The 17,880-nt window shown below is 36.2% G+C and overlaps 1 protein-coding gene and 1 long non-coding RNA gene across 2 annotated transcripts; both read right to left on the bottom strand.

The window, feature by feature from the left end:
* Positions 1–94: 94 nt before the first annotated feature.
* Positions 95–3,148, bottom strand: LOC145223361 (uncharacterized). The gene is made up of 3 exons (XR_013859470.1): positions 2,945–3,148; positions 570–683; positions 95–139 (listed from the first exon to the last, which is right to left on the bottom strand). It is a non-coding gene; the product is annotated as an uncharacterized LOC145223361 (long non-coding RNA).
* Positions 3,149–5,164: 2,016 nt separating this feature from the next.
* LOC145223718 (F-box DNA helicase 1-like) lies at positions 5,165–6,548 on the bottom strand. Its single transcript, XM_080090110.1, has 4 exons — positions 6,361–6,548; positions 5,601–5,726; positions 5,307–5,458; positions 5,165–5,258 (listed from the first exon to the last, which is right to left on the bottom strand). The coding sequence occupies exons 1-4, from the start codon at positions 6,388–6,390 to the stop codon at positions 5,165–5,167; spliced, it is 402 nt and encodes a 133-aa protein (XP_079946236.1). The 5' UTR covers positions 6,391–6,548.
* Positions 6,549–17,880: the final 11,332 nt, after the last annotated feature.

Here is a 17,880-nt window from a genome sequence, read left to right as displayed (position 1 = left end):
ATGAACTTACCAATGATCGTGGAGACAGTTGTAATTGCGTTTACTTTTCTTCGGCAAGTAGGTTTGTGTATGTCCCATGAATGCACACAGTTTGCTACCGAGCAAGATGTAACCAAACTTCCACCACGTTAACCAGCAACTGAAAAAGCAATTGATATTCTTATTAAAATAAAACAATCACAATTCCAATTAAAACAATACCACATACTTGCAACTGTTACGTAATACAAGACATACAGCAAACAGCGGAACATTATATTTTAATCTACTGGGGTTGAAAATTTGTGACAACAACAAAAATATGTCAGCAAAATGTGTAGGTAAATATCAATTTTTTTTATTGTGGGCCGTTGTACTTGTGCGTGGCAGCCTACGGCTTTGGGTATCAGTTGTTTATTTGCATTTTTTTCTTTTTACCCAAGTTAAGAAGCAAATTGAACAAAAAGGTAATAAACGGATGTAAAAATCTGACACTTACCCGAACCACGAATACAATGATACGCAACAGAATTATAGTTAGCTCAGTGCCACATGAAAAACAATCAAACCGCCTTTGTGTTTCACTTTACCTTTGGGCCTTTAGGGTAATACGAACAGCAGGTGGAGCCAGAGATAAAATCAGCACCACAATAACATAAATACATGCACAGGATCAGTGCAGAATCGGGTGGTAACGGATGTATCTGTTAAAACAGGAGAAGGGTTAACCAGCACGTTTGCAAACCTTAACAACAACAACACCACGACCTGTAATCTTCGAAATACGAGCACAAACGAATTGAAATCTGTTGTTGGCGGCAAAACGAAAGCAAAACAAGAAAACTATTACAAATTTTACGCTTGTAAAGATAGCGAAAAGTTTTGAGTTGTAGTATACGTGCTTCCTGATGGCTAGTTTCGCATCACAATCAAAATAAAATAAAACAATAATTTTACTTCAAAAGCACCACATTTATTATTTGTAACAGTAGTGTGTTATCTGACAACTATATTACAAATTGCTTCTACAAATTAATGACAGTGCTAAACATTTCGCGCAAATTGAAACAGTTTAGCTAGTTTTTAAACAATGACGATTTTGGCACCTGAAAATATTTTATCGTGATCAGTAAAATAAAGCGGCGAGAAATGTAATAAATAAGGTTGACACTTCTTCTTCGAAAACGATATTTAAAAATGAAGCGACAATGTGTTCTATACCAGGCTCACATTCCCGTGGTATATGAGCATAAGGGACATTAAAACCGACAAACGAAAACGGTTTTGGTTGTTTTGTAGCTAGTCAAATAAAGACAGTAAAATCTTGAAATAAATAATATGATTTGGAGGAGTAAAATTGTAATCTCTCTACATATACCATGCTTGTTTTCTCGCAACATTTAGTAACAAAGTCACAAAAACAGTTAAATCTGCGCAAGAGTCAGTACAGTGTGACAAATGCAAACCCATTATAGGTACGTGTTTCATGCATTGAAGGCAAATTTGCATCGTTATAATTTCACATGGGTCAGAACAACGCTTGGTCAGCAAAATTACGAAAAACTGATCAAATTTGTTCCATCCACATTTCGATGAAACTGAAAAAAGTCACCAATGTTGATTAAATCAGTTCATTTTTCGTGCGAATAAAACACGAAAAGCAAACAAATTATTCAAATACCAATGGCGCTGGACAGGTGGTGGCGCCAAATCACAGAATATTTATTTCATTACAATATGTTAAAGCTGACGAGGGCAGGAACTTGGCCGAATGGTCTGGCGCGCCTGACCCATATACAGACATAAAAAAACTGATCGGGATTCGTCCCCGGGAGTGTCCTGGGTTCGAACCCCGTGAAAAAAAAATTTTTAAAGCTGACGATGAAAAGACACATATCCTAACAACAGTGTTAAAAGAGATAAATAGAGGCTAAACTTTGCAGAAGGAACATATTTGAATCGGGAAACCGGTTTTAGTCGAATGATAATTTTTTGGTGTAAGTCTCATAATATATAATTGGCAATATAGTCAGTGCTATATTTAAAACCTTATAAACTTAATTCAGCTGGTGGATTCTGATCGCAAGAAAAAAAATGAAACAGTTAGATTTGCACAAACATGAAATACCTGAACACGTGGTTAGGAAACCATTTTGTCGCCACATATGTGGCGAAACAAACTATGTGAGATGGTTAGAACAATTTGCAAAGCAAATGTATGCGACGCGACACCCAATGGGAACAAATGAACGTTTTTTCATCGTGTTTTGGACTTGGATGATTTTGCTTTCGGTGCTGACACTGGTGTTCTGACCAGCTTTTGCTGATGTCGAACAAATGATTGTAAGGCGGGTACATTTAAGCAAAACGGCCGAAACGATGCGGCCACCTGCTCCGATGCCATCCATTCACCCTTGCAGGGTCGCCTGGACTTTAACAGTGAGTTATTAGCATTTTAATTGTGTTCATTGCTGTATACATAAAAGATGACAAATTGGTTTTGATGCTTACGAATCAAGTGCACCACCAATAAATTTTAAACCCTAAAAATTTCTTGTTTTGCAATTTAAAAAGTTTAATTCACGTGTTAACGGTTTTAAGCTGATAACAAAAAGAAGGCAACCAACCTGGCACTTATACAGTAAGTTATGACTAATTATACGCATGGAAACAAAGCCACATTTTCACGCCAGCTTACACAACGCAACATGGCAATTCTCTGCAACGAAGCAAAGGGTGAGGCCAACATTTTGTTCGGGTGCTGTGTTGTTTATCCAGACAATGTACAGAAAATTCGCAATTACGCGTTTCGCATTCATACGAAATTTAGGCTTTTGTTCATGTTTCAAACCTTTTTTTAGGTTTGCAAGGATATTCAGAAGCCGGATATAGGCTTGAATGCCACGGTATGGATATAGGCTTGAATGCCACAGTATGGGTTGGTAAGAAAGTACAAAAAACTTACCATTCCTTTTCTTGGATTTCGTAAGAATGTAAATGTCGTACAGAAGACCGGCATCCAACATAATTGACTCTCTGAGCTGCAACCACATTCATCTGCATCGGTCGCCTCACAAACTTCCATACCAAGGTTTTTTTGAACATCAAGACCATGCCCAGTTTTTCACGCATATCACGTTATGCAATGCAACAAGGTGACATTTTACAGTGAAACCTGGGGCACAAATGACTGGATAAGTTACTCGTAGTTATGTCAATTTGCAATACAGTGTAAGCATTTAAAGAAAAAAATGTTTTTTAAGTAAACAGTTTTCTAGAAGCATAAATATAATAAAGCAATATAAAAAAGACTGTGCAAAGTTGCGCAGTTTATTACAATATTTAAAACATGCCTCCTTACCAAGATCAAAAATTGACCCTAAAAATCAATAAACAAATGTTAAATAATTTAGAAAAATTGGACCTTAATTTGTCTGATACAAACCACAAATAAGATTTACCTGCTTAAAAGTGTGTAGAGAAATCGTTTTTGTAAATTAGCATTTACATGATGTGCTTATCTTCTCAGATTCAGCATAAGCCATCACTCACACCAGTTGACTTGGTTTGAACTCATGACCTATGACTCTTTGCTTGCCGTGGGTCCAGTTGAAGTTGCAGGACTCTTTTAATTGACTGAATATTTGGTATATATTAAAAAAGTTATACAGCTTTAAACAGTAACAATTTTAATCAAAAGTTTTTAGTTACCACACTGGCAGTGGTGTTACAGTGTTTTAGAGGAGGGAAATTGAGCAGTAAAGTCGTAAAGTCTGTAATGATATCTACAGAAACAAATAAAGCAAGTTGGTGTAGGCAAGGTTGGGTCAGGAAAGCAATTCTTTCAAAGTCAAAACAACCAATGACATAAGCCTTAATTCATTAGCAATCTATGAGATCAACTGGTGGTTAAAATCCTTTAAAAACTGATCTTGAAAACTGAAGTTCCTTGTCATCAGTTTCTGGACTTTTACAGATGAACAAATTACCATCTAAAACTAAAAAAACTTATACCATCTTTTCATAATAAGGTTTGTATATTTCAGTTTACTCCAAGTGAAAGCTTGGCAAATTTGACCTTTTATTACCTAAATCAAATTAGCTAGAACCATAAGACCTGTCACTAATCTATTGTGTTATCTTATTTATTTATGTACTTCTGAAGGGCAAGAAAGTTGGGTCAAAAAGCAAAGTCTGGGAAGTCAGTAGTTTGTTCAACTGTTAAACTCAAATTAGAAACTTACTCTTGACTCATCAGTTGATGTCGATGTAGCATCCACATTAATAGTGACAACATGTAAAGGAAATCCATCACATGGGTAAAGGTTTGAAGCAACATAACTTGTTTTTTAAACGTTGCATATGATTTTCATCTGGTGAAAGAAGCAAGATTGTGGTACAAATAACCCAGACATCATAGTCATTCTTCAACTGAAACAAATAAATTTCTTCAAACTAACTTAATACAGAATATGTTTTTAAATTAAGGTTTTCATGCTTTATTTTAAACAGCACACCATGACCAAAATGGTGTTAGATTCTACATACATTGTTACTAAATAACAGAACTCTTCTGTTAGTCACAGTCATGGAAAAGTTTGTACAATGGATGTTTGTTCAATGATCGGAACAATCCCTTCATTAAATCACTATCAAACATCCCTAATGGATGTTTCTCTTGCAAATCTATAAAACACACAAAACAACAATGCTAAATCAGTTATGTCAACCAACACAAAGCAGTTTTTACCCTAATTGAATGACATACATACACTTGTTTAATTACAATTGACTATAGATGGTATATTTAGACTGTTTCATGAAGAACAGGTACAAAGCATAAATCATTTCTTTAAAAACAGAAATATATATTTCGCCTTGAATACAGGCATCATCAGTTTGTGTAAAAAAGCAGATTGCTTCTCTGCTTTTTTTCAGTCTTGTGGCATACATTTTCAATTTTTTGAAGAAATAAGACTGTTGGCCAAAAGTTCCTGCGTTGTGGGAGATTGGAATGCAATGGATTCATTTTCTTAACATTGCTGCTTTTTTACAGAAACTGATGATGCCTGTATTCAAGGCGAAATATATATTTCTGTTTTTAAAGAAATGATTTATGCTTTGTACCTGTTCTTCATGAAACAGTCGAAATATACTACTGATAAGAAGCAAGAATCTTTCTTTTCTACATTCTATTGTCTGCAGGAGATTCCTTAGGTGACAAAAGTTTTTCAGTGACTATAGATGGTTTCAGTATTTTTTGTTGACTTGTGTAATTCCTCAAAAAGTAAAAACAATAAATTTTTAAATTTATATTTTGTAGACACCGGATAATATTTCCAATACGATATGCCACAAGAGGATCATTATCTGTGCTTTCCATCAGCAAATCAGTTGACTTCAGCAAACCCTCAATGTGACTTATTGCCTCTTGATCATTATCACGAACTTTGTGATAAAACTTTTTCCACAACATAAACTGAACAAATTGCTCAGTCAGCAATCAACTCATAATTTTTGTAAGTTTGTTTTCAAGATGATAAACTAAGGTAAATCATTTTCAAGCTCAAGTTTTTATTTTACATTTTTACATTAATTTTATCATTTGGTTATTCAATTACCTTTTCATCCATGATGATATTTTTCCATCTGTGACAAACAAGCGAACAGGACAGTAACATATCTCGGATCGGCAAACATGAGAAAATGTTTTCCAATACATGATCAGGCAATTCACTTGCTTTAAACTGCAACATAATGACAAAATCAGGCTAAACTAATACTTTTGATCATACACTTTTCTTTGGAGCATATTCTAAACCAGATGTGTCAAACACACAGCCCGTTACAGGCCTCCAAGAGTGTTTATGCAGGCCTGCAAAGTAACTTTTAGAAGTTATGTGTTTAACTTTGGCAGAATACCCTGTCAGCCCAGTGAGTTTAAATGATACAATCATTCTCTATTAGTGGTACATGCATTGTTTTAATAGGATGATCGAAATGGCACATGTTTAGAATCAGGGATGCAATTGCTGCATCATTGTATGCCATTGTTTTCACACAAAGCAATAAAGCACAGTTGGTTCTTTCACTCTGCTACTCTCTATATATGTCTTTCGTATTTATTACAATATTGTTTTTTAATGTAGGTAATGATAATAATGAACATTTTACTTTGAAATCACGTATTTTGTTGTTGTGATGTTACATTGTAACAAATGTTTCGATAGCGCAGCCCTCAACTTACTTAAAAGCTTGCTTTTGGCCCTCAAAGTTGTTTAAGTTTGACATGCGTGCTCTACACACTACACTTGACACAATTAGGCTTGGTGCAAAAAGAAGTAAACACTATTTAAAACACAAAACAAAGACTATTTTTACTCGGCCTGGCAATGGTTGGCTTCCATTCATTACAGAATCAGGAAGTGAAGATAAAAAATCATCAAAATCATCATTACTGTCATCAAACAGTTCAAGACTTTGGTTCAGCTTTTCAGATTCTGTTGTGAATAAAAAAATGTAGTTTTCATTGTTGAAATGTCTAGAGCAGGTTGTGAGCAACCTGCAAACCAAATGCAGCCCACTAAACTATTTCGGTAATAGATGCTTCTGTTAGTAACTTATTGAAATGCATGAATGGTTGGTGAACACAAAAGCAAGTTACTTCAGGATGTGGCCTATGATCTAATCATGTTAATTGCATTTTGGCTATCAGTAATGAAAGTAGCACACCCCTGGTCTACAAAGTTTTGTGATACCTTCTCCATTATGTGCTTCTTTATAAACAAGAGATCACTTTGCATGCTCATTATGTGGATCTGGCTGCAGAAAAGAAACAATAAAACTCTGTTATAACATATTTTTTGTTGAAAATGCTGAACAGGTGTTTTCGTCCACCAGGTTGCATATTTAACAAATATGTCGTTCAACTGGTGTAATGTTAAACAAAAATACTAGTTGTTTTTCGATGCTCCGAACATAGCTCTTCTTCGGAAACGAAACATTCTTTCATATGGCGTTTCATTCACTGCTGTACAAACTAATGTCCTAATTGCATGGAGAGCTTCATTTAGAACACTTTCCCATTTTTCTTCTGACAAACCTTTGCTGTGTAACAGAAGTTTAATGGTGCGCCAAATAGTTTGATTTGCGCGTTCGCATTGGCTATTACCTGTTGGGTGGTATGGAGAAGATTTGCTTGTTGCAATGCCTCGTTCTGAACGAAATTGTTTAACTTCGCGACTCATAAACGACAGACCTCGGTCACTATGTATGTAAGCAGGAAAACCGAAGAGACAGAAAAGAGTATTTAGACAACTAACTACTGTTTTAGATGTCATCGCAGAACACGGAAAGACAAAAGGGAATCTGCTATATTCATCAATAACTACAAGTAAGTATGGATTTGGTCCTCTCACAGGTCCTTTGAAATCAATTGACAATCGGTCCCACGGTTTAGTTGATTGGACTAGGGATTGGGGAACAGGTTGAAAGAACCGAGGCTTGATTTCTGCGCAAGTCTGACACTGTTGCCCGACGCTTTTCGCTTCTTCACTTGTATATGAAAGATTATGGGTCCGGATAAAGTGATACAGTCTGGCAAAACCTGGATGACCCAGCTGTTCGTGAATCACACGTAAGGTTTTAGGTGATGTGACGGAAGCACAAATGCGAGACATGGCATCGGGTGCAACGTTTTAAATTCCTGGTCTGTGACGAATAAAGTAACTAAACTGACCAAGTTCAAGGCGCCATGCAAGTATTTTTGTATTCTTAATTTTTCCTCGATTTTTCTGATCGAACATAAAGCTAACGGAACGTTGATCGGTGATTAAAGTAAAATGCCTGCCTTTGAGAAATTGAGACCACTTACGAGAGGCTTCGATGATAGCCGAAGCTTCTTTTTCAACAGCAGGATAATTTCGCTCGCATTTGTTGAGCGTACGGGACATGCACGCCACGGGTCGACCATCTTGTGACAATATCGCTGCTACGGCATAATCAGATGCAAACGGAACGTTGTCTTTAATTGCCCCTAAGCTTGCTTTTCCAAGATCAGATTTCAAGACATTAAAAGCTTCAAGAGGCTTACCTTGCAGAGGAAATTCAGTAGCTGACAATAGGGGTAGAGCCTTTTCCGAGAAATCTACAATCCATTTCGCGTAGTATGCAAATAATCCATTCACTCTTTTCAGTTCTTTAGTAGAAGTCGGCGGGCGTATATCGAGTAACGGTTGCAAACGGCTTGGATCAGGACGTACTTCCCCGTGGGACACACGATATCCAAGTAGGTCCAAACTTCTCACACCAATTTTTGACTTTGCTTCATTAAAAGTCAAACCGTCAGTTCTGGCAGCCGCCAGCAAACGGTCAAGATTTTCTTTGTGCTCTTTTTCGGTAGCACCAGTTACAGTCAAGTCATCAAGATACGCATACACTTTAGTTAATCTATGGCGCTGTATAAATTCGTCCATAACTCGCTGAAACGCTGCAACTCCATTAGTTACACCAAAGGGCAGTCGGCGATACTGATACAGCCTCCCATTGGCTTCAAATGCGGTCATTGGTCTCTCTTCAGGAAACAGTGGAATTTGATGGTAAGCGGACTTCATATCCAATGAACTGTATACAGTGTCATTTGCGATCTTGTTCACTAATTCTTCGATTCGAGGCAAAGGATAAGCATCTAGGTAAGTGAATTTATTAATAGTTACTGAATAGTCGATGCAAAGACGCTTCTTTCCTCCGTTTTGTTCCACTACCAACACTTGGGCTCGCCAAGGTGATTTTGCTGGTTCTACGATTCCTGCCGCCAGCAGACGTTTAAATTCCGATTCGATGAAATTGCGATCATCAGAGCTATATCGGCGTGACTTTGTGGCAATAGGTTTGCAGCTTGGATCTAAGGTACCTGAAGGTATGTAGGCCCGGAAGGTAATAAGGCCCACTGCTAATATTTTTTTATGTGCCAGAAAAATTGCTTTCGTTTAGATGTAATTTTAAAATATATATGTACTTTAAATGATTTACAAAGTTTTGGACCTGCAAGTTATATGTAATTGTTATCATGACCAATCCAAATTAAGAAGGGTTTATTTTCAACTTTTTATTATTTTTTGTTAAAATTGGTAGCAAAAATGAAAAGGTTGTGTTGTCGAAATGAAAACTTATTGAGATATATTAGTAATGGGGTCATTTTAGTTTAATTGGAGCATTATCCGATCTGGAAAAAAGAATTACTTCAAATAAATTTTATTACGGTTTTGTTTATCAGCCATTGCTTGCAATAAGGCCCAACGATAATTTGTTATTTTCTCAAGTTTCTTTTATAGTAAAAGCGACTGATATGCACAAAATTTGCTTTTTTGCTTTCTTAGGGAGATAAAAAGTCCAAATAAGATGTTTGTGGAAGTAATCTTTCATTTAGTATTTTAGGTTGTCAAATGTCGACGGGTCGTTTATTCTTTTTTAGTACCTTCAGATTAACAGTTATATATGTCTTAGTTAACAGTATATGTGTAATATGAGTTAATAACGTTGCTTGTTTGAACTTTTATTTGACCGAAGCAAAGTACAAATGAGTCTGATTGGTTTCTAGACTATTTTTAAAAACATGAAAATGTTGGGCTTTATTAACAGCATAGGTTTGTATTAAGGCCCAAGTTTTAATTTTTTTTAAACTGTTATCCTACAAAAACAAAACTTGCAAACGTCCTCAAAATCTAATGGATGTTTAATATCAACCTCCGCAACAATCATGCCGAATTTGGCCTGGAACGGTTAAATGGTTTTTCAGTTATACGCAATAGTTTTTTAATGGGCCTTGTTAGCTGCAGGTACCTTAAGAACTGAAATATTCTCGAAGGTTTCAGTTTGGCAGCTGAAACATTAAGCACTGGGCGAGTCTTAACAAGAGGTATTTTTAATGGTTGTTTAGGTCCGCCGTACTGGAAAACAACTTCCGAATGTAGTTTAAGAAAATTCTGTCCTAAGATTACATCAGCGCAGAGATCTGGCATTACACCGAGTTGCAAATTGGAATATTCTCGACCCAACAATGTGATATTAGCTTCTGTTCTTCCTTCAATTTTGGCCTCCATTTTGTGCATTGCCAACGAAATTTGTTCCGAGTCCCCGCGTCCTGTAAGTTGCAATCGCCCAGCAGCATTCTTGTTGATAAAGTTTTCTGATGCACCTGTGTCTATCAACACGTCAACAATCTGGCCTTTAACGTTTCCTTTGGCAACTGCGGGACCGAGCCCGCTTGGGGCAGACGCAATTATTCTTGATGAACAGTGCGCGTTATCGGCAAACAAGCCCAAAGAAGCAAGGGCGCCTGAAGCAGAAGCTACTGATACCGCGCTGTCGGCCTCAGGTGGTTTCTTTAAACAAGCCTTTGCAAAATGGCCACGTTTGTTGCAATGTACATTGCATTGCGTGCAGGACATAAACGTCGGCTGGTGTGCAAGCCACCACCACAAAAATAACATCTTTTGCGCGCTTTTCCACTTTTGAATGCGGCCAACAGTTCTGACGATACTAAATTATCATCTCGTGAAACTGGTGAGTGTTGTTCAGCTGATTGAGCTCCAGGCACAGCAGATACAGCTAACTGGCTTCTGCCCATGCTTGCCGCCTGCTTCTGTGTGCGATCGAGGCTATCAGCAAGTTCTATGGTCTGGAGAAGTGTCAGCTCGTCCTTTTCCAGAATTCGTTGTCGTATAAACGGCGAAACGAGACCATTTATAAATGCATCTCTGGTTAATTCATCCCTGTACTCACTTGCCGATACAACTTTAAAAGTGCAATCTTTAGCCAAAGATTTTAAAGCTTGTGCGAATTCTGTTACGGCCTCATCCATTTGTTGATGGCGGCTGACAAAAAGATGACGAGCATACACGTTGTTCTTTTTCTTTACGTACGCGGTTTGCAGAGTTGCCACAATATCGTCATAAGATTCGACGTCTTCCACTAGTGGGTACACAGAAGGTGAAAGACAACTTATAATTACTCGAGTTTTGTTAACGGCCGGAGAGGAACCACTTCTGCCTTCTTCAAGATATGCAATATAGTCTTTAACGGTCCTTAGCCAATATGTAAATATTTTTGAAGCTTCAGGATACGTTGTGTCTATTGTGAGTTCCTTCGGTCTGGGTAGTTGCTGCTTTTCCATGATGAAAATTTAATTTACTTTAATAAATTGTGATGACCATTGAGGAGTTAATTTAACTCTGGCTTTATTAAAGTAAAAATACAGCAATGTATCTGCAACACAAACAATAAATGACTCAGGAAATGTAGAAAACAAATAAGCCCAAACGCAAGAGAAAACTAGACATCCTACCGCTAACGAGACAAAACACTAATGACCGGAAGGAAGTAACGGGACGTAACGGAAAGGAAAAAACGAAACAAGGTAAACAGGAACACAACATAGAAATAACATTCACCACAGTCCATAACTTGTATTTTTGCTGATGTTTTGGCCACCAGATGTACTTATCCTGTGCCCAAACAATAAGCCATAAATCATTTTCAGATTTTGTTTTTAGGCAATGTTCTGCTGATTGAAACATGGGTAGTAAAATTCGTATGTTGAAAAGTCTTCAACAACCTTTAGAAACTTACCTGCAGATTTTTTATTATAAGTTTGGTGTCAATGACCTTTTGTCTGTGTTGTGTCATAAGTTATGACACATAACTATGACCTATAAAACAAAAAAGACTCCACTTGGCTAGCTTCTATATTTTTTCAGATATCCTGTTGTTCATTTTTACCCCAAACGGTTCTATAGGAATGGGGTAAAAAAAACGTATTTTTTACACCCCAAATTTTTTTTCTGCCCAATTTTTTTTATTTATCACCTGGAAGTTGAGAAAATAAAAAAGTAAGCCTATAAAACATGTATTTAAACCAAAGCTGTACAAAATTGCTTCTGGGACCTACCTTTGAAGAAGTTTTTTACCAAAAAGTATACCTGCCTTGCTGACAATACAAATTTGGGTCCAGGCCTTATGAAAAATGCCAAAAAGTAATGAAAAGGGGGGAATCAATTCATTTTGGGGTAATTCAATTAGTTTTGGACAGAAAATAAAACTTTATTTCAAAAAGTGGCTTACATGGCAGGCCTGTAAGTGGGTGAGCTCTATTTAAACATAGTTGCATACTAATAAAACCCAGTTAAATGAAAAAAACAAAACAAATCAAAGGCAATAAATGCAGTGCAATAAAGGTATAAAGCCATGGAAAGTCTTGGCATCCATTTAAGAGTGTTTAATTAGTTTACAAACATAGGAACACCATACACGGACTTGAAAAGTAGTTTAATCACAAACATTACTGCCAAGGTAGTAGTGTATATAGAATACATGCACTGATGATGACAACAGAGATTGTCGAAACGTCTGAACGATGTATTCTATATACACCTCTACCTTGGCAGTAATGTTTGTGATTAGTTTACAAACAGTTTGCTAACTGCTGCAAGTTTGGTTTGCAGAATTTAGAAAACAAAAAAATTGATGTGGCTTGTGTTTTTTTGGCTTATTTATTGTAACAAATGTATTAATGAAATTTCTGTCTTATCTTTGACTTCAAGATGGTTAATTAAGTTCATATAATTCAATTAAAGTTCCAACTGCCACCTATTTTTTTTTAACTGGTCCTAATGTCTACTTGTTTTTTTTACCCCGACATTGTTTTTTTTTGTACCTTTTTCAGGTTAAAAAACAACAACAGTTTTCGTCAAATATATTTTTTGTTTTTTAGTAAAATTAAAAACTTAACACATAACTATAAAAGTAGCCCCATCAGCTTTGTTGGGAAGAAAAACTGACCTTTTGTTGCCTAACATAAAAGTTTGGCAACGAAGTTTCAAAAAATTGTTTTTTTTTACCCCACTTGAATATATATAAAACACAAGTAGTCCAACCCATTGTTATACGATAGAGCTCCATGGACACCATTTTGTGTCCAACTTAATACAGCAGGTATATAGAAAAAAAACACATAAGTTGTCCGATTTTTACAAACTGGTGAGCTTTAACGCGAAACTAATAGGCAAAATCAAAATAAAACTTTTGGGTTCTAACATTTGAGCGTGATTACGCACGCTGAATGCAAATATTTTAAGTTTACATGAAAAATAAGAGGCAAAATTTTTTGAAAAAAAAAAAAATTTTCATGAAAAAAAGCAATTTAGCTTTTAATGCGTAACAATAGGTTGGACAACTTGTGTTTTATATAGACTTTGGTCAAGTTAACACGTCACATATGTAACATAGGAGATTTTACTAATACACAGGTCATGCACGGCAGTACATATATTTCAACATATGTACATGAAAGCACAAAGTTGAATTTTGGACCATATAGTTACATGCAGTACACCCCGGATCTAAGGTACCAGAAAACGTTTATTAAATTTCTTTGTTTGGAAATGAACGTTGCATTGCATGGACTAAAAGCATTCTTTTGCTCTGCTGGATGTTAAATCTCCGACGCTCTGGGCAGTTTCATTAGTTCTTTTGTCAAAATTCAATTTACAACGTTTTTGACGTCACAATAATAATGCAATCATTAAGGCCCGTTTACACTATGCGTATCGCGCTCGCTCAAACGTGCGTATGTTTGTTTGTTTCCTTTTTTCTGTCTGGTTTCGCGCTTGACTGATTTCGGGCGCTCAAGTCTGGTAGAAATGAGCGAGCGATCGCCTTCCGAGCGTTTTTCTGCATATCAAGCTGCTTGAACCTGCGCAAACGGTTTGTGTTATCGCTGTGTACGGGTTTCTGATTTAAAAAAGCTGGTTCATTTGCCAAAAATAAATGATGACACGTTATTTGGCTTCAATTTAAGTATTTATTACATGGTTATGATTGCATGTTGTGTTTTATTGTGTTTAAATTTTGTAATTAAGTGCATTTAAAATATACATTTACCCTATCACAGGGGACTACATGTTATAGAAACATAAAAGTAAGATAAATATGTCACAAATCTATGGAACAAGAGAAATTGTCGTGGATGGGCAATATCTAAACCTCCAACAGCCGCCATGCATACCGACGATAACTGTGCAAATTGTTAAAAGACTCGAAATTTGAGAGGACTGTCTCAACTGCCAACAGAATCAGTCAGTAAATTAGAAAGTAGGAATATATATTTCGCCTAATAATGGCATCATCAGTTCCTGAAAAACGCAATAGATCAACACCAAAATATCAAGAATGTAAAACAAACACAATGTTCTAAGCAACTCAACAACGCGAGTGTCGCCAAACACAAAATCGTTAAAAACCTTAAAACAAACTAAAAACAGTGTGGAACACGTTTAAAACCAGCGGTGACAATGACAACGCCTCGCTGGGCCATCACTTCGCCATCCACCACCACGATATATTTATGAAGAGACCAGATATCGCGGAATGTTTTACGGTCACCTTTGTGGAGCAACCCAATGTTGATCGTTTGAATCACTGCGAAGCCAAATGGCTGAAACTTACTGGCGCAACGCTTAATATTCAAAATATGTTGCTGCCCAAGATTCGATAATTTTCGTGATCGTGTTTCATACTTGTGTGTGACTTGTGTGTGTCAGTGGTCAGTAATTGCACGGCCTTTGGGTACGGTTTACGGCAGTTTAATTTTTTAATTTTATCTTCTTTTTATCTTTTTTATCGTTTTATCGGCTTTTAGTTGCGAGCGCCTTGGTTTCTTTTTGCCACCCCCCTTTTTCTCTTTACATTTGTCCATGGTGTAGGTCTTGCCAGGTTTTCACAGGTGTTACCTTTAGGTTTTCCAGGCGTTGCTGGGTTTGCAAGGTTTTTAACGATTTTGTGTTTGGCGACACTCGCGTTGTTGAGTTGCTTAGAACATTGTGTTTGTTTTACATTTCTTGATATTTTGCGTTTTTCAGGAACTGATGATGCCATTATTAGGCGAAATATATATTCCTACTTTCTAATTTACTGACTGATTCTGTTGGCAGTTGAGACAGTCCTCTCAAATTTCGAATCTATGGAACAACATCCAGAACAATCCTACATGATTACCAAGATGCAAAATCATGTTTACTAACAAAATATGATTTAATTTAGATTGATACAAAGTTTTATCGATGTAAAATAGGTAACAATAAATTTATGTCGTGATTTATGGTCATCGACAGCTTCCGTGAGCTAAAAAAAGACGTATAGTATATTATTTAGTAAGCTTAGGTACGCACCGATAATCGCAGTGTAAACGGAAGGGGTCGCAAGGTAAGGTTAGGTTAGGCGTCGCTAAGCATAGTGTAAACAGGCCTTTACTCGTCATACGGTAGAAAATTTCATTTGCAAACCCGCTCAAAAAGGCGCAACCCCGCAACCCGATATCAAAAGTAGCCCAATTTGGCGACAAACGCGCAACCTGGCAACACTGATAACGATTCAAACAATTTTTGCTGTTACATTTCTTTCTTTTGAAGTAATTTCAGAATGCCAAACTGCTTTTAAGTAACTGTCAAACAGAAAATATTATTTCTGTAACTGATCTAGCCGACAGTCACTTTAATGTCATAACTACGTCCTAAAAACACTGATAAAATGTACTTTTAACGACTACGTTAGCGAATTAGAAATATCATTGCAAGCTTGACGATCGGTAAGTAACGATGCGCTTGACTGATTTCCGTGGATTATTCGCGAAATAAGGCTTGTGACGACATAGAACTTCATTGTGCAACATAAATATAAAATTTTACAGAAAGTTTATTGAAGTTATATGCAAGCTGTGCTAAGTTGCTCGGACAAGATTTTATTGCGCGGATTACACGTCAAAAGCCTATGTCTGCGCGGATTAAGAGGGAAAATCCAAAATATTGCGCGGAGAATTTACCATTCTTTCCAATCTGGCCAGCAAGTAAACAATGATAACTTTGCCACTAGAAATAATTTCACCAAACTTCACAATTTAAGGAAAATAAATTTTATAATACAAACACCACTCACCGTGTTGACTGATGCTTCATTGCTATACAAGGTTCTTGTAATTTTGGAAGGTGTACTGGACAATGGAGTTCGTGAAGATGCAGCTTTCCTCTTGTGAGAAGATGACGGAGAAATCGTGTCACACGTTCAACTAGTGTGGTTTATTGTGCTTGCATGTTATTACATCGTCACACAACGATGCTTTAATTCTTATACCAGTAACAAGAACTGACCCTGCTTCTTGGATAAAAAATCAAAACTCGCTTGTTTGCTAAATTTTTAAAACTTCGGTGGGAAAGTCCCCAACTTATACTAAAAGACAGTAAAGACAACTGTTTTCAAATATACGCTGAAGCGTCATTACTTCAACAGAAGCAATCCAAATCCCATCAATCGTAAAAGTACTGTTATGTCTAAACTATATCGGTCAGTTTTATATTTTACCAGTAAATGACTGTAATTCAAGCACATACAGTATGCGTTTAAACGGTCACGTTTTAGCAAAAGCAAACCCCCCACGCAAAAATCTAAGATTTGATGTTTCATCCACAGAATCATATATATGATTTCAGTTAGATACGATTTTCAGTTAGATTTAGATTTTTCAAACTAAACAAATAAATCAGAAAAAAGGAAATCGAACATCATGTGATATAATGTTCACGATACTAATAAGAAGTAAAAAATGCATAGAAAACAGGCAAATATGCGTTACATTACAACTATGTATAGAAGAGCATGACTCTCTAATAATGAAAAGTCTTTACAAAAATTGTCAAAAATAACGAAATTGTCAAAAATACAAGAATTAAACACAGTTACGGTATCGAAATCGTTTATCACTAAGTTCAAGTTTAGGCCCAAATAACAGCAATTAAAAAATACAGAAACATATTTAGCAGAATTATGATATTTTTACAGCACTGAAAGTTTTAATAGGCGAAAATATAAAATGCACACAAGCTCAGAAAGCAAATTATAGGCTACAAGGTAAGAATATGTCAAGGCTAACGTACTAACCATAATATCATCAGTGGTGACGCTAGACACGCAGGGTTGTGGTGCTATGAAGTTACGCGCGTGGAAGTTCTACAGGACCGTGCGTATTGAAATAAAACAATAGAGAAAGATTAAAAAAAACTGGTTTGAAACCAATATTTATTTTTCATTAGAACTTTTATGCCAACAAAAACATTGTAACACTACATTATCAGCATCGCACGTAAATTTTGTACGACGTATTGATTAAAGTGAACCTTTTTTACGACATATTGAACAAGTCAATATTTTTGTGTGGTAAACCATCGTGTCCTTCATAACAATGTTCGGCACTCATATTTTCTACGCACAAGAATCAGAGATGGTTATAAGCGTAATATTAAAGTTGTTGACATGTGATTTTGTCTTAACATAAGTTTTCATTTAATGTTTAGAACACTCTCTCGCGACTTTGACCGGATGGTATTCTTTCCTGCTTCTGTGAAGTTGTTTCCCTAAACATACAAAACGCTGATGTTGTGAACACATCGAGCCAATGACTCAGCACTTTCATCTGTCAGGTTGTTGTAAGACAGATTGAGAAATTCCATTCAAAAAACAACTGCTAAGGTAATTCAATCAGTAACTTATAATTAATATATTTTAACGGAAACCAATTAAATTGTTTTTATCACGTAATCGTACGTAAACAGCTGAGGATAGGAAATCAAAACAAAAGAATACAGAAATGTATTTTATTTGGCTATACAAAAGTATTATTTCACATAATAAACATGGTAATAGTACGTTATTACAATCATCATATTTTCCAGTTGTTTATTGTCGACACCAGCAAATTCAGCTGCGCATTATTTGCCTTCATTTTTTTAACTTTTTGCTGTTTTTCTTATGCTTATGTCGTGTCTGACACTAGGAGGCGCTGTGTATAAGTTTGTA

Source organism: Phallusia mammillata, chromosome 4, assembly GCF_965637545.1.
Source record: "Phallusia mammillata chromosome 4, kaPhaMamm4.hap1.1, whole genome shotgun sequence".
NCBI classification, from domain to species: Eukaryota; Metazoa; Chordata; class Ascidiacea; order Phlebobranchia; family Ascidiidae; genus Phallusia; species Phallusia mammillata.
Note: the sequence above shows the minus strand (reverse complement) of the source record. Positions and strands in the feature narration are given on the sequence as shown.

Excerpts from the sequence above, each read along its gene's own strand:
- LOC145223718 (XM_080090110.1), bottom strand. The coding sequence starts at position 6,390 with ATGAATGGAAGCCAACCATTGCCAGGCCGA. Across the intron at positions 5,727-6,360 it reads GCCAACCATTGCCAGGCCGA|TTTAAAGCAAGTGAATTGCC; the intron begins GTAAAAATAGTC and ends ATTATGTTGCAG. Across the intron at positions 5,459-5,600 it reads ATATCATCATGGATGAAAAG|TTTATGTTGTGGAAAAAGTT; the intron begins GTAATTGAATAA and ends CAATTTGTTCAG.